General features: G+C 43.2%; 3 protein-coding genes across 4 annotated transcripts in view; 2 read left to right on the forward strand and 1 right to left on the reverse strand.

The window, feature by feature from the left end:
• Nucleotides 1-20517, reverse strand: part of rb1 (retinoblastoma 1) — a 37485-nt gene that overhangs the window by 4544 nt on the left and 12424 nt on the right. For both annotated transcript variants that reach the window (XM_080780704.1, XM_080780705.1), the window contains 8 exons: nt 8861-8976; nt 8162-8331; nt 4987-5132; nt 4425-4529; nt 3637-3750; nt 3191-3342; nt 2719-2749; nt 2444-2586 (listed from right to left, as the gene is read on the reverse strand). In XM_080780704.1, coding sequence (XP_080636830.1) covers nt 2444-2586; nt 2719-2749; nt 3191-3342; nt 3637-3750; nt 4425-4529; nt 4987-5132; nt 8162-8331; nt 8861-8976 — 977 coding nt within the window. The remainder of the gene's footprint in view (nt 1-2443; nt 2587-2718; nt 2750-3190; nt 3343-3636; nt 3751-4424; nt 4530-4986; nt 5133-8161; nt 8332-8860; nt 8977-20517) is intronic.
• Nucleotides 11311-13736, forward strand: lpar6b (lysophosphatidic acid receptor 6b). Its single transcript, XM_080780706.1, has one exon. It carries the CDS (start codon nt 11933-11935, stop codon nt 13046-13048), a length of 1116 nt encoding a protein of 371 aa, XP_080636832.1. The 5' UTR covers nt 11311-11932; the 3' UTR covers nt 13049-13736.
• Nucleotides 18860-19942, forward strand: LOC308327039 (lysophosphatidic acid receptor 6; the record flags this gene model as incomplete). The annotated part of the gene is made up of 1 exon (XM_080780174.1): nt 18860-19942. The coding sequence occupies one exon, from the start codon at nt 18860-18862 to the stop codon at nt 19940-19942; it is 1083 nt and encodes a 360-aa protein (XP_080636300.1).

Here is a 20517-nt window from a genome sequence, read left to right on the forward strand (position 1 = left end):
ACCTAAAAACATGCCGAAAATTGGGTTTTTTATGCCTGTTGACACTATTTTAGAGATATCAAAAATCCTGTCTGTAATTTTCTTTGTCTCTAATGTGTCAACAAAATGAAATGATACATTTTGAACCTGGCTTTATCCGATCTTCAGATTTATCGTCCCGAAATGTATGCAAATTAGCGCATATAATGCCTAATTTGCATATTTAAACATATCATTTCAGAAAAGTAATCAACTGGAGAAGTTTCATTGTTATAGCTATTATTTAACTTTCCCTATTCACCTGGGGTGTCTCGCCTTAAGCAAAAAGAAGAGAAAAAGAGGTCGACCAAAAGAAAACACACACCTGGAGGCGGAATCTCCAAGCATACACCAAGAGACTAGGATACACCTGGTATCACATACTGTAGAACAGAGACTATAGGATACACCTGGTATCACATACTGTAGAACAGAGACTATAGGATACACCTGGTATCACATACTGTAGAACAGAGGCTAGGATACACCTGGTATCACATACTGTAGAACAGAGGCTAGGATACACCTGGTATCACATACTGTAGAACAGAGACTAGGATACACCTGGTATCACATACTGTAGAACAGAGACTAGGATACACCTGGTATCACATACTGTAGAACAGAGACTAGGATACACCTGGTATCACATACTGTAGAACAGAGGCTAGGATACACCTGGTATCACATACTGTAGAACAGAGACTAGGATACACCTGGTATCACATACTGTAGAACAGAGACTAGGATACACCTGGTATCACATACTGTAGAACAGAGGCTAGGATACACCTGGTATCACATACTGTAGAACAGAGGCTAGGATACACCTGGTATCACATACTGTAGAACAGAGACTAGGATACACCTGGTATCACATACTCTAAAACAGAGACTATAGGATACACCTGGTATCACATACTGTAGAACAGAGGCTAGGATACACCTGGTATCACATACTGTAAAACAGAGACTATAGGATACACCTGGTATCACATACTGTAGAACAGAGGCTAGGATACACCTGGTATCACATACTCTAAAACAGAACGCAAATGACCAAAAAGAACTCTGGAAGTCTCTAGTAAGTAACTATGTAAGCAACAAAAACAAAAAAACCCACTTTGACTATGTTTCCAAATTGTACCGAATGCTGTTGCAATAACTAAAACCAGGACGAGAGAGCATAATAGTCCTATTTTCACTTTTCTACACTGATTTTTACTGAACCTGCCGGTTGTTCCTGGGTTGACTTTGCTGTCAGTACACCTCCGCTCTTGAATGAGAAACCGGAGGAGCTCATGCTTGTTAAATAACTTTCTGTAAAAATTAAAGTATTTCAAAATTTGGATTGTTTGATGCCTTAAAGGGACACTTCACCCTTTTTGCAAAAGAAATATGTTAATGACGTTTAGAAGCTTTAGATCACTTTCCTGGGGGTATTTATGTGTGTAATATGTGGTTTTAGATATTTTAGATTGTAGCAGTGAGCCTGTTGTCGCTGATGTCATGGACACTGGTCTCACTACCTTCCTGGACTACAATTCCCATAATTCTTTGGTGCACTGCTCCTCCTTGTGGATAGGGGGGAGAGCTGTCTTACTGAGACATGTAGTCCAGGAAGGAAGTGAGCCCAGTGTCCATGACATCAGAGACAACAGGCTCACTGCTACAATCTAAAATATCTAAAACCACATATTACACACATAAAGACCCCCAGGAGAGTGTTCTAAAGCTTCTAAACGTCATTAACATATATTTTTTTGCAAAAAGGGTGAAGTGTCCCTTTAATGTTTTTATTCCTCTCACGCTATGTCATCATTTTATTTTATTACTATAATTTTTTTTTTGGATAATATCTTTTGTTTCATGAAGAGCACTTTGTTTTATAAATAAAGTGTATTACGGTATTATTATTAGAACAATAATTATTTTATAGTAGCCACGGTCAAGTGTAAGGTGTCAAGTGTAAGGTGCATAGAGCAAAACAATAGATATTGATAACAAAGGATGACCTATATTTATCACTCAGTCACTGTACCGAACTGACAATGTTGATCCATAAACAGACAATGAAGACACCCCATCACAAAGCACCAGTGAGTGAACAACATGCAGGCAGGCCTTGAAGCCACGAGGACCCTTTTGTATGAAACCATTTCCATGAGACCCTTTCGTAACCAACCAACCAATCGATACCAGCCTTCTGGTGCATAGAACAAAAGAAAAAAATAGATATTTATAACGTGACGATGACCTATTTATCACTCAGTCACTGTACCGCTCTGTACTGTACATACAACAATACTTTGTGGAAAACTAACTGACAATGTTGATCCAAAAACAAACAATGAAGGACACCACATCACAAAGCACCAGTGTGAACATGCGGGGCAGGCCTTGAGGACCATTTTTCGTAACCAACCTGCCGTCGGCTTCGTCCTGGCCTTCCATGTCGAAGCGCAGCCTCTTCAGGGGCTTGGGGGACGCGCCGAGGTCCAGGATCCTCTTGAAGGAGCGTTCGCCGCTGCTCACCATCTGGTTGATCTTCTGGAACCGATTGGACAGCTGCAACGTGGAGAAAAACAAATAACGAATTAAAATAAAATAAAAACAATGGGAAAAATACTTTTAGCAGAGCAGGTGAATAAAATAACTGTATGTTGCAGAATACACATAATAATAATAATAGGCACGTACCCCAAAAGATTCACCAATCGATACCAGCATTCTGAAAAGACAAAAAACAAAACACAGGTTAATTAATACAATGAGCTGGAATGAAGATAATTTGAGAGGATTGTGGTTATAATGGCAGCATTTATATCAATGGTTATATCCAAAGTGATGTATAACCCATTCTGAACGGGAACCCATTTTGGTGTTAGCCTCATGTTATGCTTTAGCTATTGAAAAAATAGCAGATCTACAAGCTCATAGCGCGCCACCGAGTGGCGCGCTACGAGCTTGTAGGTCTGCTAATTTTTGAAAAATCGAAGAACGACTGACATTTTTTAGAAATCTGATCTCAGGTCAGAATGGGTTATCATCAGACCAGTGTGTGTCCACTAGTGGATACCTCGTATGAATCTGATCTCAGGTCAGAATGGGATAAGAGAGTGCTCGGGGTGGTGGTGGTGGTAAAAGTAGGAAGAGAAAGTGTTGTACTGACTTGGAGCGCGGCGTCATGATCCCCGGGGATATGCGAGGGCTTTTCATGGGGGAGATGTACACATTGTTGCTCCCGGGCACACGTAGAGGGGAACTGGGGAACTTATTATAGGGGCTCCGTGGTATTTGTGGGATTGGAGAGAGGGTAGGGGGCTGGAAAAAACACAAAAAAACAAGAATATAAGGTTTCATTCATTTCATTTCTTTGTCTTCATAGTTATTAGTACAATTATTAACAGTTTGACGGCCGCTGATTGTTTAATCCAGGGTTCCACCGAGCATAATACGACATTCCCGACCTTTTGTTTCACGCGTTTAATTCGCCGTACTTTAATAATTAAAAATAAACTCCCGTCTTTGCCGCGGAGCTGGAGACGAGACCTTCGTGTTATGATGACGAAACTAGGAAATCGACACATGCTGTGGGTTTTTCTCGTCTTATCTCACCCGGGTGGAAGCGTACTGCAGGATGTTGGTCTTCAGCTTCTGCATGAACACCTGGTTGTAGAAGACGATGATGGAGTCGTAGTGGCCCTCGGTGATCAACACGTGCTTGAAGGTCTGCAAAACAGAGACATTATGTTGACACGGTCAAACGGGAAACCCTTTTGGTGTTTTAAGCATCGTGTTATACTTTAGCTATTGAAAAACAGCAGATCTACAAGCTCGTAGCGCGCCGCGCTACGAGCTTGTAGATCTGCTTTTTTTTATTTTTTGTGAAAATGTGGTGCAAATTTGGAATATATATTCTTTCAGGGCGAACATTTTTTAACTCAAATCCTTGCTTCTGGGTGGGAGTAGCCTGGGGAGTGGGTTTACCCAGGCTAGGGTGGGAGGGTCCCTGGAACAACATATTTTCAGATGGCCAAATACAGATAATTCTGGGGGTCCTTGACGTGAAAAAACCACTGACATGGAAACATGGGGTCTTTCAAAAAACTGAAGACATTAGAAGACTTTTTTTTTTTTTTTAATCCTTTTCAGGTCTAAATGGGTTAACTCATTTTGGGCAGGAACCCCTTTTGGTGTTAGCATTATGCGAGCCTGTAGGTCTGCTATTTTTGAAAAATGACTGACGACTGACATAGAAACATAGCTTTTTCAGAAAACCGTCAGGATTCAGGAGACATTTTTAGAATCTGATCTCAGGTCTTAAAATGGGTAAAGTGCTATAAGAATACCCCTCCCAGCCCTGTTGGGTATAAGTCAGGTCTGTGGCTCAAGCGTTGCCTCACCTCCTGATGGGTGTTGGGCATGTTCTTGTAAGCCGTGACGATGGTCTTGAAGCGCAGGTCCACGTTCTTCACTTTACAGATGGCGTACATGGCCGACATCATCAACTGGAAGGACAGGAGAGACGGAGGTCAGGGAAATGGTGGTGACAGAGGTCGGGGGAAATGGTGGTAACAGAGGTCGGGTGAAAGGAGGAAGGGAAAGAGAAAGAAAGCGAGCAGGCAAAACATGTAGGCTTCATTCATTCACTTCTAGTCATTTTTACTAGTTGTTTAACTACTATTATGTAAAAAAAAAAAAAAGCTGATCTACAACTCACAACGTATCAGAGAGCGTGTAGATCGGAAAATTTGTGTGGGGCCCCCCTGGTTGCAAAGGGCAACGGTCCCATTCATTCATACATTGGGAGGTGAAGCGGCGAACAGTCGACGCCAGCCGTCAGTCACTTCCCACAGTGGCAACCACTGGAGGCAAGGTGGGGGTTCGGTGTCTTGCCCCAAGGACACTTCGACATGTGGACACGGAGGAGGAGGAGCCGGGATTCAGGAGAGGTCGTGGTTTTACCTGGTCGAGGTGGCGGTCTTTCATGAGTTCGTATTCGTGCTGCAGCGTGTGTTGGAACAACGTCCACATGATGGGCTCCAGCTCGGGGTGAGAGGACAGCAGGTAGGAGCACAGCATCTTGAGCCTCATGTAGGCCAGTCGGTACACTGCAAGGGAGACGGAGACACACAGGAGGAACGACGTTTAGGGCCTACACAGTAGTGCTTCTTCCAACCGTAACTGCTCTTGAAACACTTTGTTGAAGCATGTTTCAAACTTTCAACGGTGTGGCTCTGGCAGGAGGCTAGACATCTAGGACAGGATCTGCGTTTGTTTGTATTTGTGTGTGTGTGTGTGTGTGTGTGTGTGTGTGTGTGTGTGTGTGTGTGTGCCCGAAGCTAAGACTTTGTATGCATGCTAGTAGACCACAGAGTTGGCCACAGAGGGTACCTCCACAATTTGTTGTTGTTGTTCGACAAACTGCTAGTGAACTGCTTTATACTGGATAGAAGTTTCAGGGCTAAAGTTGGACTGAAGGAGGACTGAAACAGTCTGAAAGGATTATGCGTTTGGTAGGTATTATTGTTCTAGACCCGTTCCTGTGGTTCTACAAACAGCCAACCCGTTCTAGAATTAGCAGCAGAAGCTATAATTATTTTATGAAATATTGCAGACCGGGTTTCATACTGAACAAGTGAACATGCATTCTGTTGCTAATTTGACAGATTCAATTACTCTTTCGTCTTAACCACTTGAACCCTAGCGTTCCTAGTCCGTGAAAATGGAAGATCTACAAGTTCACAGCGGTTCGCAAAACAAGATCTTGCTTTTTTCGGTGAAGAGATTTTGGGGACCCCGGGCTAAAATAAAAGATTGTCCGAGACTGTTTATTACTGTAGGGCTTGCCTGATTTTATATGTGGTTACACTTCAGTATTGCACATTGAAATTAGCCAGTCTATAAGCTTATACAATGCATGTACAGTAAATGTGACGAGCATATACAATGCATGTAAATGTGACGAGCTTATACAATGCATGTAAATGTGACGTGCTGTGACCTTGAAGATTGGCACTTTCAGGCACTTCATTGGATGAAACCACTGCTTGGTGGTGGCGAGTATAGAAATAATTTCACACGAATTCCACTGTTTTCTAACTGCGGGGTAGACAAAGGGGAAATGAAACTGTGGGGATTTCAAACAGCCACTCTGTGGTTAAACTAGAGTAGTCGACTCAAACTAAAAGCCACTTGCTTTTATCTGACAGCTTGCATCTGATATCCTGTCTGATGAGATGGATCAGATGGCACGCACACATAGTCACATACCGGTAGTCCATTGAAGGCCCGGAGATCACTAGGCTGGCGACTTTGCACTACATTGCACTAGCACTATTGCACTTATTGTACACACCAGTATGGTTATTTATTTGTATGCCAGTGGTGAAGCTCTAAACCAGGGGTTTTCAACTGATTGTGAACCATGGACCGCCACCCTGACTTAAGAATCAACCTGGGGACCACTCGTTGCGTTGGGTTGGGATATGGGCTAAGGTGAATGCTTTTGCAACACTTGCTATGCTTTCCATGTGTATACATTCCACTGTTTCTCAACCAATTGTCCACTGACATAATAATAATAATGACTCAACCAGACAATCCGCTGCACTTCCCCCTCTTGAGATACTTACTCCCTTTTTCTGTTGATAATTTCTTGACTCTCCAATTTGTCGGTAAATGACTACACGCACGATCACCATAGGTCACCAATACCATAGGTCATTCAGTTAACTTTCTCAACTAGTGGAATGACATTTAAAAAAAAAAAATCAACAAATCCTACATTACCAAATGAATGGTCAGGGACCACATGCAATACTTCCAGGGTCCACCAGTGGGTCCATGGACCACCTGTTGAAAACCCCTGCTCTAAACTGAATTTCCTTGTTTCGTGCAAGCAATGACAATAAAAGATCGATCTACCGTATCCATCTATCTATCTATTGTGGGAATTGTCATGGATTCATATTTTGAATAAAGCCATAAATATTTTCCCATATCATTGTCACGACTATGGTCGTGTGTGGTTATGATTAATTATGAGTGTTATGATTTATGAGTGTTATTTTGGATTATAAATATATATATATATGTTTATTGCTAATAGTATATATATATTTATATGGTGGTATATTGTTATAGTATATATATATGTATGTGGATTATCTTAGGCCTAGATGTCTTCTAATATATATATATATATCTATATCTGTGCAGCAGTTGTTATGAACCTGTATTAGACTAACTCTCCTCCCATGCAGAGTATACTAATGGGTCTTCAGACAGACTGATTGTCATCAGCTGTGTGTCTGGCTTAACCCTGTCGGTCATGACCATGGAGGTCTGATCAACCTCCCTGATTGGCTGACGGTCACGTGAGGGAGCGAACGGCCGTAGCTCCCACACTACTAAGCCCATTCATGCCCAGCCCGGCGCTGGGGAAACACTTCTAAGGTCTTTCCCCCATCCGCCGTACTGCTACATTATGCCAACTGTTTTCGTTTGTTCTTTAGTTTGTGAAGTTGAACCTTTGTGTTGTTCGCCGTTATTCCCTTCGGAAAGGTATAACGTGCTATAGTTTTGTTTTGGTAATCCGAGTTTGTATTTAATTTGAAGTTGAAGAGCCATTTATTTGTACTATTGTTAATTATTATATTTATTCACTATACTACTGAATAAATACTTGCATTAAGGCCTTGGTTTCCGTTTCTCCTATCTATCTTACATTACCTTTTACCCCTAGACATATGGTTTTGTAACAATCATCCACATCTCCACACATTAATTCATTACAATATATGTTTGCTGTCAATTACATTGAAATATTTGAATTACATTATAACAGAGAGTCCATCACAGACTTCACTATAGTGGAGAATAGCTTAGAGTTTTTATGAACATTTATGGCCATAGTAAAGTGAAGTGAAGTGAAGTGAAGGGGGAAATGATAACATTTCACTACTACATTTTGAAAATGAAAGTTGTATTGGCTAATCATAAGTTATGTTATCAGTTATGTTAAATGAAAGGTGTCAGGACAAAGATCAAAATGCAAACCCCATATATGTTCAAAGACAATGATGTCAACCAATTCAACGGCAAACTAGCGATGATAGAACCCAAAGCCGAGGCTTACATTTTTTGTAGAAGAGGCTCAGCGAGTTAGATCTAGGGTGTCGGGGGGTCTGGCTGGCAGCCTGGCTGGCAGCCTGGGCAGAGACCTGAGAGGCAGACTGAGAACTGGGCACCGTTGGAAACTCTGGAGGAGCCACAGGATAGTGGCTCGGACGAATGGGGGAAAGGTATCTGCACGGACGAGAGAAGAAAAGAAAATACAATGAGCACTTAGATCAGATTCTAAAAATGTCTTCTACATCCTGACAGTTTGCTGAAAAAGCTATGTTTCTATGTTAGTCGTACTTCGATTTTTCAAAAATAGCAAACCTACAAGCTCGTAGCGCGCGCCAGAGCTTGTAGATCTGCTATTTTTCGATAGCTAAAGCATAACATGGCGCCAACACCAAAAGGGGTTAAAGTGTGAGTTATTAGTAAGCAGACAAGCATTTTGAAAATGAAAACGTAAGAGGCGACAAAGTCTTATATGCACACCCGATATGCTCTGAGACGGCTGCGTATAGGCAGGGCTCAATGTATTCAGAAAACATGCATAAAGACACACATAAGTGCATAATGACACAAATAAAGTGTTCGTATTGCAAGTTCTGAAATTGAAAATGTGCCATGTTGCAGAGACTCAGTTCCCACGTTTACACAGGCTTTGCTGCATGTACAAGTGTGTGACATGAGGAGAATGCTGTGGAATGCTGGGACTCACAAGTCGGCTGCAGTGTGGTTGTGCTGAAGCGGTTGGTTGAAGGTGGCGGGGGGCTCAACCTGTTCCGTGGGTCCCTCTCCCTGCGCCTGTCTCAGCAGTTCAAAGAGAGGAGAGTCCTGTCGTGGGGAAAGAAATGGCCAACATTGGTCACATTTTGAAGAGGCTTTGGATGTATATAGTGGTTAACTGAGTAGTCAAGCTGTGGGGTGGGGGTAGGGAACTGTGACGGACATTGTGTATTTGTTTGTTCAACTGTATGTAATGTGTTTTATTTTTCGTTTTGTCATTATTTATTTATTTTTGTTCTGTATTTATTATTGTCAAAACATTTCGTGATGAGATTTTGTTTGTATTTGTGCTGCCAGGGGGATGTGGGGGGTAAAAAAAATATATGTCAATTGTTTTGAATATACTTCTTTGTACTGTAAAGAAAATGAATAAACATATGTTTAAAAAAAAAACATTGCATTTAACGTCTGTAAAAAGGAGGAAAACGATTATGCACGTCCCAGTTTTTAAAAAAAGTGATCAAATGAAGAAAAGGTGGATGTCCGAAACACGATATAATTCTGCTCCGACCTTTAGTTTTTATTTCAACCTACAACAACGTTTCGCCCCCCGTCCGTCCGTCCTTGAGAAAGCCCAGATAGGGAGAAACGTTATTGTTGTAGGTTGAAATAAAAAAGGACGGCTGTGTGCGGACAAATCCACTTTTTCTTCATTTGATCACATCTAACATCTTGTCATAAAACCTCTACATGGAAACTGGGGTGACAATGATTTGAGACAACAGAGGAGGTCGATAAGAGGGAACATCTTGGTTCGCGTCGTCTATACTTCAACAGTTCCAAGACCCAGGTTCAACAAGGAACATGGCATGGCTATAACAACATTCCAGGAACTCACTGCTCAGACAATTAGGATTACAAATGCGCCCTTAATATTTACATCTCTATGGAGCCCAGGATCCAGTGGTTACATGTAAACACATGGCTAACAATACCGTTTGACTTCATTTGTTTATGTAAGGAGTGTAACTCCCTGCCTTAGATCATAATGATTAAACAGTCAGGTATAAGGAACACCCCCCTGCGAGACTTGCAAGTAGAGCTGTTTCCGATACAACTGGAATCAGTTCATCGGGCCGATACCACTCTCAAGTACTCTTACTCGGTACTTGGAACCGCCCCCGATACTTTGACCCGAGTACCAAAACATCCAATTGACACTATAGGCTGAACGAATGCAACGGGGAGCAAGTCTGACCCACAACACTGCGGGAAATCGCCAGAATCAGCCGATCTACAAGCATAAATGACAACTGACTGAAGTGTAGATCGGAGACCCATCTGCATCTATGAGAAAAAGGGGGTCAAATAAGTGGTTACTAAAAGATAAATAAAGTACTCGTATCGGTACTCTGTATCGGCGAGTACTAAAAAATTAAGTACTTGTACTCGGCGTCAAAAAAATGGTATTGGGACAACTCTATACCTCCAAGTTTGCTCATGTTGCTAAAATATGTGATTTTTACTTCCTCTAAATTAGAAACGGAAGCGATAGTGTCAAACAACAATGCACATGATTACGTTGGCCACAAGTCAAGCAACATTTCAATAAGTTACAGGGTCTTACTAATATGCCCAAAGACAAAATGTGGTGATGAGGCATTGTATTGTATTAGGCTTGCTGAGATCTGATCACACTGCATCACAGACTCAGATGGTGAGTCTGCAGGTATAGGCATGCTATAATTGCAACATTCCACGCCTTGTCATAAATGCTGCTCCCTGCTGACGCCATTGGCAACAGCTTTCAAAAGTTCAACAATGTGCTTGGGGCTAGGGATGGGAAAATGATAAGATAGATTTTTATTGATACCAAATGCCATTAGCGATTCAGCTTCATCAGTTTCCGATTCTTTAGCGATTCTCATTGATTTCCGAAAAACTAATCTATGAAAGAAATCGATGAGCTCAGAGAATTCCGGTTCCAATTCCGGTTCTCAATTCCTTTTCCTTACTTCAGCATTTTATTTAAGATATGCAACATTGAACATTCATAACACCGTTATATTTAAATTGGCTGTATAAAAAAAAAATCACCAAATAATGATATGCAGTTTGCTGTATTATTTTAAAATGACGTTGTTAAAAACAAAAGCGTACATTGTTTGATATTAACAACAGATCAGTTACTAAATTATAATGAGCTGATAACAAAAAAGAAAAAAGAAAAACGTAATCAACAAAAGAAAACTGGGCCACACCCGTTTTGCCCAAGTCCCATTGTCGAGAGACAGCAACAGATTGCATGAACAGGGCTGTTAATGGGAGGACTTTGGCTGGTAGATACTCCACCCCCCTCCTGCCTGCAGCCCTGTTGTGTGTGAGCACTGTGTGTGTGTTGGAGCCTTTGCCTTAGCAGCCTGATAAGGCAGAGGACAGGCAGCAGAAGAGCAACACCCCCTTTCTAGCACGCTATACCACTACGTGACTCCTACAGGTAGCTGCTTACAGAGGAACACGTCCGGAAAGAACAAAGAAGCACAGGAGTCAAAAAGCCACTGGGGCTGCTCACTGACTTAAAAGAGGCACATTACTCTTTCCTCGCAACGGCTACACATTTCAACTAAAAAAAAAAAAACAACACAGGGGACAGACATCATAAAACCTTGTTCAGACAAGGATTACAGGAACCAGAGGACGACATTTTTTGGATTTCTTCATCAGCGAGCCACTGGATTATTGGTTAAAGGAGGGGTTTCCTTCAAATGTACTTTCAATACAGATCTTTTTCTAAAGACTTTGGATACAATACAGGCATCGAGTGGAGCGGCAGACTACTCCCTTAAACACTTTAAAACATTTAATAGCGCATGTTGAAATTATCCAGGAGTACATTTGATGACTGCTTTTAGCCTATACCTGTTCTTCAGCCCAACAGCCGACGGTGAACTGAAAGTACTTGAAATCGGCAATTATCATAACATTTCAGCTAAAGTAACTGCAGAATTTAGACAGTTAAACTGTACTTTGCGTTTAAAAAAGAAATCCCCAGCCTTCTCTAAACATGTATAATAGCACTTATGATAGTACTCTGCAAACAGATAATATCACTTTATCAAGCTACACTAACGGGACCTACAACAACAACAACACATGCCGGAGTGATGCATTCAAGTACACCCTCTACACTTCAGTCTTCAGTCTGGTTTTCATCATCGGACTTCTATTCAACGTGGCCGCCGTTTACATTTTCGCCTGTCGGTTGAAGTTGCGCAACGAGACCACGACGTTCATGATGAATCTCGTGGTCTCGGACTTGCTTTTCGTCCTCACCCTGCCCTTTCGGATATTCTACTTCATCAACCAGGAGTGGCCGTTCGGGGACTTCCTCTGCAAGCTGTCCGTGTCGCTGTTCTACACGAACATGTACGGCAGCATCATGTTCCTCACCTGCATCAGCCTGGACCGCTTCCTGGCCATCGTGCACCCGTTCCGCTCGCAGACCGTCCGCAACAAGCGGAACGCCAAGCTGGCCTGCCTCGCCGTGTGGGTGCTGGTGCTGTCGGGCAGCCTGCCCACGGGCTTCAACCTGGAGATCACCTCCCGCAAGAACCAGGCCAACCAGGACGTGAGCTACTGCTTCGAGAACTTCTCCAACAAGCAGTGGGAGTCCAAGCTGTCCAAGGTGGTGGTGTTCATCGAGACGGTGGGCTTCCTCATCCCGCTGGTGGTGAACGTGTACTGCTCGGTCCGGGTCCTCCGGACGCTGAGGAACCCCGACACCCTCAGCCGCGGGGGCCAGCTCAACAAGGCGAAGATCCTGCGGATGATCTTCGTGCACCTGTTCGTCTTCTGCTTCTGCTTCGTCCCCTACAACGTCAACCTGGTCTTCTACTCCCTGGTCCGCTCCAAGGCGCTGACCGGCTGCTGGATGGAGACGGTGGTCCGGACCATCTACCCCATCGCCCTGTGCATAGCGGTGACCAACTGCTGCTTCGACCCGGTCATCTATTACTTCACCTCGGAGACCATACAGAACTCCATCAGGCGGAAGTCCACGCACAAACAAAAGTCCACGGTCTTCAGCAGACTGCGGACGGACAGCCCCGTGAGCAGTCCTGTACACGGCAGCCCGCGACTTCTAAAAGAGAAACCCTTCAACAGCGAGTCCACAGTGTGACCGATATCAAATAAATGACACTATCACTTTTCCATGGGCCAGATAATGAGCCCCGTTGGTGAAAGAAACGAAGCGGTTTCAAGTGGAAGACGACCAGCAGAATGGGTCTCAGAGACCATTAGCGACATGAGGAAGGACGCAGCAAATACATTATGGATGCTAAGGAGCAACTCTCCCATGTCTACTGGACATCAGAGAGAGAGAGAGAGAGACTCCTCATGAATATGTAAGACGATGAAGTGGTGGAGATATTAATTTATTTTTTAAACAACAGAGCTTCAGCTTCTATATTGTACAGTATATTAAGAATTGATGGAGATGAACTGCAGCTCACTGACTCACTAAACATGGGCCGATATACGTGTAGTCTTACCGGCTCAGTGTGTATTTTAAATGTCTCAGTACTGTCATTTCCACCTTTTCAGCGACAGATTGTGTGAACGATAAGAATGGTGCATGATAACAAAAGGACTGAGTGGCAGCAACGCTACATTGAGAATTCACAGATCTATACGTAATCTGCCCCAGAAGCCAAGTTTAATCCATTCATGGCAGGAACCCCTTTTGAACCCCTCATTGAAAAAATAGCAGATCTACAAGCTCGTAGCGCGGCACTCATCTGCTATTTTTGAATAATGGTGCAAATGGTGGTGCAAATCTTGAATATATATTCTTTCAGAGCGAACGTTTTTAACTCAAATCTTTGCTCCTGGGGGGGGGGGGGGGGGGGGGGGGGGCTGGAAAATGAAATAGTTTGCGAACAGCTGACATAGAAACATAGGTTTTTCAGAAAACTGTCAGGATTTAGAAGATATTTGTAGAATCGTCCTCGGGTCTAAATGGGTTAAGGACTTGTGCCATGGCAATATAACAGTGTTAGAGCTCTCTTTTAAAGTCCAGTATGTTGTGCGATAATATACGTATATAATTGCACAATGAATGTGTCATATTATGAACAAAAGAGGTTCCAAAGCACTTTACAGAACCTTCTCTCCAACATGGGTTAATCAATAAAAAGCTAAAATGTATTCAACTGTCGTTCCATTTTGTGGTTTGGAAAAGTGAAGATGAAATGTTAAAAGAATCTCGTTTTACCTTATACGGCTACTAAGTAAAGAATTTGGAGGCAGGAGTATAAGACTGGCAAATACAATGATTCCAATGTTAGTTCGTGAATTCAATGTGCAAGGATCCAGATAACATGTAGGTGTGCTACGTAAGGCATACTTTAGTTTAGAGTCATTGGTTAGACATGGGTTAAGGTTAGGTTCAGGTGTGTAGTTGTAGGACTAATGACTGGGTCTAACCAATGACAAGTCTAAACCAAAAACGGTCTAAACTAAGTACTGCGCTCCTGTAAGGCACATAAGCATAGGCCAATATTTACGATCATTCTGGTGTAAAATCATCCGTCAATTATGTGGAAAACCTAGATATACTGTACTCTGAGAGTATGTAAGTAAGGAGAAAATACAGTACATGGGTTGACTGAAAGTCCTTCAAGCAAGGACAATCATATACCAATAACAGACGATTATTTCAATCCTCTAGTTGCAGATATTTCCTATAATGGAGATTTTGATCATTTTGCTATAATGGAATGGATAGTTTTTGCACCATGCTATGCACAGCACACTGCAGAGATATAACACCACCCGGAATTCACATGCATTACGAAGCAAAGTCAAAGTAGTGGGCGAGTCAAAATGTGTCCCGTCTTATGAGAACACTGCATGTTAGACTAACTGTTGCTACATTCCTGCTGAGGTATAGCCTCGGGGGTCGTCTCTAAACGACCTCACGTCATCGCAGATATTGCAGAAAGAAATGTGAAACAAGCCAGGCAAGCAAGCAAGCACATGCTTACGGTACAGGATGTAGAGCAGACTATAAGAGTCCAAATATTTAAGAGAAGGGCATTGTGAAAAGTCAAAGGTTGTTACACTTCAATCTGTATTAACAGGAGTGCAACAGTTAATGAAGCCAGTCATTTAATCGTAATAAAAATGGCAAAACTTTAAAAAAAAATAGCCTAGGCTATTTTCGTCCGATAGAATAATTCAATGCAATAATTGTTAAGAAGATAATCAATACATGTATATAGTAGTAATTAACAGTTTAAGAGCTTATTTTGCTTCATAGGGCTCTATCTCTGCTGAGTAGAAGGTTGTCTTAATGATAGATATAACTGGTAAATATTGAAGCTGCGACAGCACAGTAGTCCCCATCAGGCAATGTGTGATAGAATCCAAAGTCCAAACGTGTGCAAAGACTATTGCTTTCAAGCAACTCACAAGAAGAGCATGCTCAGATCTGCTACCAGTATCTCCTCTGCCCCCCCTTGCATGTTTTAATGGAGAACAACGTCTGCCCTCTAATGGCCTTGTTGGAGAGTCCCTCCATTGAAACGCAACAGGCTAAAGAATGACTTTCATTTTGGTTTAGCAGCAGCAGCAGGATTCATTGATTCATTTAGTGTGCTGATAAAATATCTCGTTCCAGTATATAATTGTGATATGCAAAGTTGTCATGACAAAAGTATGAATTGTATATTTAACCCATGTTTAAAAACTCTTGAATGGAACTGACAAAGATTTGTGAAGTTACCCAAAATTAGGCAATCTACACAGTAATACAACTTAAGCATTTAACAGCTTTACATCTATTTTAAATCTATCAGATTTACATCTCTATCTATATGGTATGTTGCAGTTGAGTCCACACTGGGTTTTGTATGTGCATTGAGTATTAGGAGACAAACACTTTTCTAAACTAGATTTTACCAATAGTGGTTCAATACTTGAACTTATAATTGTTATTAAGCAGGCACGGCCGGAGGTGCATCAGGCAGAAATGCCCCGCAGGTACCAACATCTGCCTGTCATGTAATAAAAATAATAAATGTATTATCTTAATTAATAGTTTATTTCTTATTTGTAAAGATTTAGCTGTGTTCTAGACAGAAAATTGGCCCACTGTGCGGAAGGATGCTATACGCACACCAGTCTTATTTAGTGGTGCCAGCTCATGGCAGAAACATCTAAAAAGATAAGTCTTAAAAAGACAAACGAAAGAGTGACACTGATAGCCAAAGTGCCGATTCATTATTCAACAGCAAACTAGCGAGATGCCTCATACCCTGAAGAAGGCAGTTGCATCTGTCGAAACGTTGGTTTCTCACTCTGCGTCCTAATAAATAACCGGCACTTTGGCTATCGGTGTGTGCGGCCACTCTTTTGTCTTTCGAAGACTTGTCTTTTTAGAAAACTGACCCATACCATTCCCAACCACAAGGCCTCATATTGGTGGGGGCGTATTGCACTCTAAAAAGCCAATTTTATGCGTTGATGCACGGCGGCGTAGCACGCCGAAAATATCCGATCTACAAGTTCACAATGTGCTGCTGATGCAACGCATTCTGAGCTTGTAGGTCGGCAAATGTCTGACGCGCAACACTGTCGTGCGACGAAGTATGAACTGGGCTTAAGAGCCCGTGTGTAAAGGTGGGAGTGACAGAATCAATATGGAGTGTACAGTCAGCTGTCATTCTAAACTTACTACTAGTCCACTAGTAGAGAATGACTGGAGAGGACAATGTCATTGTGTGGATGGATTCCCAATGCTGGTGAGTTTCTTACCCATTTCCATAATTCATTATTTACATTAATATACGCGGTTTTACATGCAGACTGTCAATTGGTGCAATCTGAACATTTAACAGGATTTAAACTCCAAGTCTGGACATTTGAAAGTAATTTAAATAAGCAATTTAAGTAATTAAAATAATTAAATAATTTAAATTTCAGAGTTCAATAATTTATCCATTTATATTCTTCTATATTAACCCATTCTGGACAGGAACCCCGGCTTTTGCTGTTTTAAGCATTATGTTATACTTTAGCTATTGAAAAATAGAAGATCTACAAGCTCATAGCACGGGAGCACTAGCACTAGGAGCTTGTAGATCTGCAACAAAAAAAAATCGTGAAAATGTGTCGCAAATCTTTGAATATATTTATTCTTTCAGAGCGAACGTTTTTAACTCAAATATTTGCTTCCGTTCTGGAACAACATATTTTCAGATGGGGATCAGCGGCCAATTACATGGGACATGGGGTCCACTGACATAGAAACATAGGTTTTTTAGAAAACTTTTATGATTTAGAAGACTTTTATTTTTATTTTTAATCTGCCTAAATAGGTTAATAAAAATACATATGGACATAAGATAGGGTTATACTCTACTGATTGTGTAGTTATTGCTGACAGTTTGCTGTGGGGTAACACCATTGTCAGGTACTGGGTAGAACACCTCATAGATTGACTATTGACACTTTGCGTCTCACTGTAGGAAGTAGGAACACCATTAATTTACAAATGATATATTCCGTTTTAGAAGAAAGTTGGAAACCAATACAAAACAACAACAAAATGTTGGAAAAACAGAACAAAATGTTGGAATAATTCCACTTAATCTTTTCAACTTCGGTTATATCTTTGGCTTGATCATTAAAAGCTAAATTAATGAAAGAATGAAGGGGATTCACGTTGAACAGACGATATAGATCACATCTGCTTGAAGGATAATTCCATGCTAGAAGGCTTTCTTACCTTTATTTGTAGTTGTTACGTCCCCACCAAAGAGGTCCAGGTGTTATTTTTTGAAAAGCGCATTATTGGCTATTTCCCCTAATATAAGCTCTCAATGGGGGTTGGATTTTTGTGCTAATTTGCTTATTTCCATCAAAATAAGTAGTAAAGTGTGCCGCTTGGGATACTATTTACATTATGAAGAGAGGATAAAAAAATTAAAAAAATTGAGAGATGGAAATAAGTGAATTAGCACAACACCCCAATGCCCCATTCAATTCAATGCAATTAAATTCATTGAGGGCTTATGGAAAGGGAATTAGCCAAAATAGCACAAAATAACACCTGGACCTCTTTGGTGGGGACGTTACAACTACAAATAAAGGTAAGAAAGCCTTCTAGCATGGAATTATCCTTTAAAACAAAGGAATAACAGCCAAGAGAAAATCAATGTAGGTATTTCAGGGGATCTCAATATCATATGGATAAAAATTCAGTGCTTTAATTGCACTGAATTTTACGACTAATGTTACTTTTGTTTTGTTATCCACACTGTCAAGGAAGCTGTAAGTACAAGAATGTCTATGTAAACATTGCATAATAATGCTGCAACCAACTGTATTGTATGTGTACATACAGTATATGTGACAATAAACACCTTGGAGGTGGAAAGTTCCATGTACTGTGATACCAGGTGTGTGCGTGTGTGTGTGTGTGTGTGACTGTGTGTGTGTGCGCATGCATGAGTTATGAGAAATGGGGAAGGGCCGGCAGTTAAGATTCTGTTGTTGCCAGAATTGGATCGACTCTCATCCAGCACATCAAACACAATTCAGCTGTGGTCCCATTCTCATGTTGCCCTTCTGCAAATTTACACTCCATAAACTGGACTTTGAGTTAATTAAAGCTGCGCTGGCCACAGGCTTAAATATTTGTCCTTATCTCCCATAAACATCTTTCATGCAGAGTTTAGCCCCCCCCCCCCCCCCCCGTTCCCCCCGTTCCCCTCTGTTGTTGGGGAATTGTAAATAAGAATCCCGTTTTCATAAAGGAATCATATTTGTTTTTGGCTAGTTAAATGAAGGAAAGAAAAAAAAAACCCCCAGCTGCTATTGGATATTTACTCCATATTTAACCGGTCGTTCACTTCAACCTGTCCTATACTTCACTTCTTCCAGACATGACGACGGAGGAGACGCAGTAATCACACCGAGTATTATTATGGAGCAGTGGAACACCACTGACTTTGTGACCGACGAGCCACTCTCCTCGACGCTGTCCGGCATGAACTGCACGGTGGACACCAGCTATCGCTTCGTCTTCTACCAGGTGTCCTACAGCGTCATCTTCACGCTGGGGCTGGCCACCAACGGCCTGGCCCTGCGCCGGCTGTGGCTCTCGCCTCGCGCGCTCGCCACCAGCAGCACGGCCGTCTACATGGCCAACCTCTCCGCGGCCGATCTGTTCTTCGTGGTCTCGCTGCCGCCGAGGATCTACTATCACCACCTGAAGTCCCGGGCCGTACACTCGGAGTCCGGAGGCGGAGACGGAGACGCGTCCTCCTGGACGCCGGGGGGCACCTTCTGCCGGGTCACCTTCACCCTGAAGTACATCAGCCTGTACGGCGGCGTCTTCTTCCTGGTGTGCATCGCGGTGGACCGCTACTTCGCCGTGGTGCACCCGCTGGCGTCGGCCCCGCCCCGGCGGCGGCGGCGCCGGCGCACCGCCCTGCTGGTCAGCGGGGGGCTGTGGTGTCTGGTGCTGGGGCTCAGCGTGGCCCTGCCTCTGCTGCTCCACCAACAACCACCCCCCCGGGGGGACTCCTGCCTGCTGGACCCGTCCTCCCTGCGCCAGCGCGGCCTCATCCTGGCCGCCCTGGGCCTGGTGCTGGCGGCATTCGCGCTGCCCGCCGCGGCGCTCGTCTTCAGCTACTGCGGCGTGCTGAGGGCGCTCCGGCACCCGCGGCACCGCCGCCGGCTCAGCCGCCGGCGCCGCCTCCGCCGCCGGCGCACCCTCGCGGTCGTCTACTGGGTGCTGGCCGTCTTCCTGCTCTGCTTCGCCCCCTACCACGTCAACCTGCTGGGGTACACCCTCACCCACGTGGGCCTGCTGCGCAGCTGCGGCCTGGCCAAGGCGACCAAGGCCCTGCACCCCGTGGTGCTGTCGCTGGCCAGCTCCAACTGCTGCCTCAACCCGCTCGTCTACTACTTCTCCAGCAGCATGGTGGTGGCGCACGACAAGGAGCCTGCCGGCAGCAGAGGGGCCGTGGAGGCCACCGAGAGCTTCACTGCCTCACGACAGTGACCGTCCTGTGCAGACTTGTTCAATCTCCTAAGGAAATAGTTTACTGTACGTACGGGACTCACAACTCGTTAACAACTTTCAACCCGTACATATTTAGTGCATGTCCTTATAGGCGAAAATGTCCTGCTCTCCTCTCCTCTCACGTCGGCCAGACACCAAAAGACCAGAAGACGCACCAATGTGCCTCAGCACGGTTGTGCACCATTTTGACCTCATGCCAGTGTGCCTAGCCCAAAACAGGGCCCTCGCCATCTCCTTAATGCTAATACAGTATAAATAAATATGCTCTTGAAGAGGGGAATCTTGAAAAAACAAGAAAGTGTCCGCACACGCCAATACTTTATTAGGACGCGGCAGGTGATGATGATAATGATAATGAATCCAACGTTTCGGCGGTTAAGCCTTCGTGCGCCATGCGGCCACTTTCTCGTTTTTGCGTTTCCAAGGAACAGCAATGTCCGTGTTCACCTATGTGTTGGTTAATGAGCACCAGTATAACGAGCACCAGTAGGGGCGGTGTTGTGCCAGAAACAGAGAGACAGTGCTGCACTGTTGCCTGCTAATATGAGAGAGAG

Source organism: Protomyctophum bolini (genome assembly GCF_963924005.1).
Source record: "Protomyctophum bolini genome assembly, chromosome: 13".
NCBI classification, from domain to species: domain Eukaryota; kingdom Metazoa; phylum Chordata; class Actinopteri; order Myctophiformes; family Myctophidae; genus Protomyctophum; species Protomyctophum bolini.

What these genes read in the sequence shown, in the direction of transcription:
- lpar6b (XM_080780706.1), top strand. Translation starts at nt 11,933, where the DNA reads ATGTATAATAGCACTTATGATAGTACTCTGCAAACAGATAATATCACT.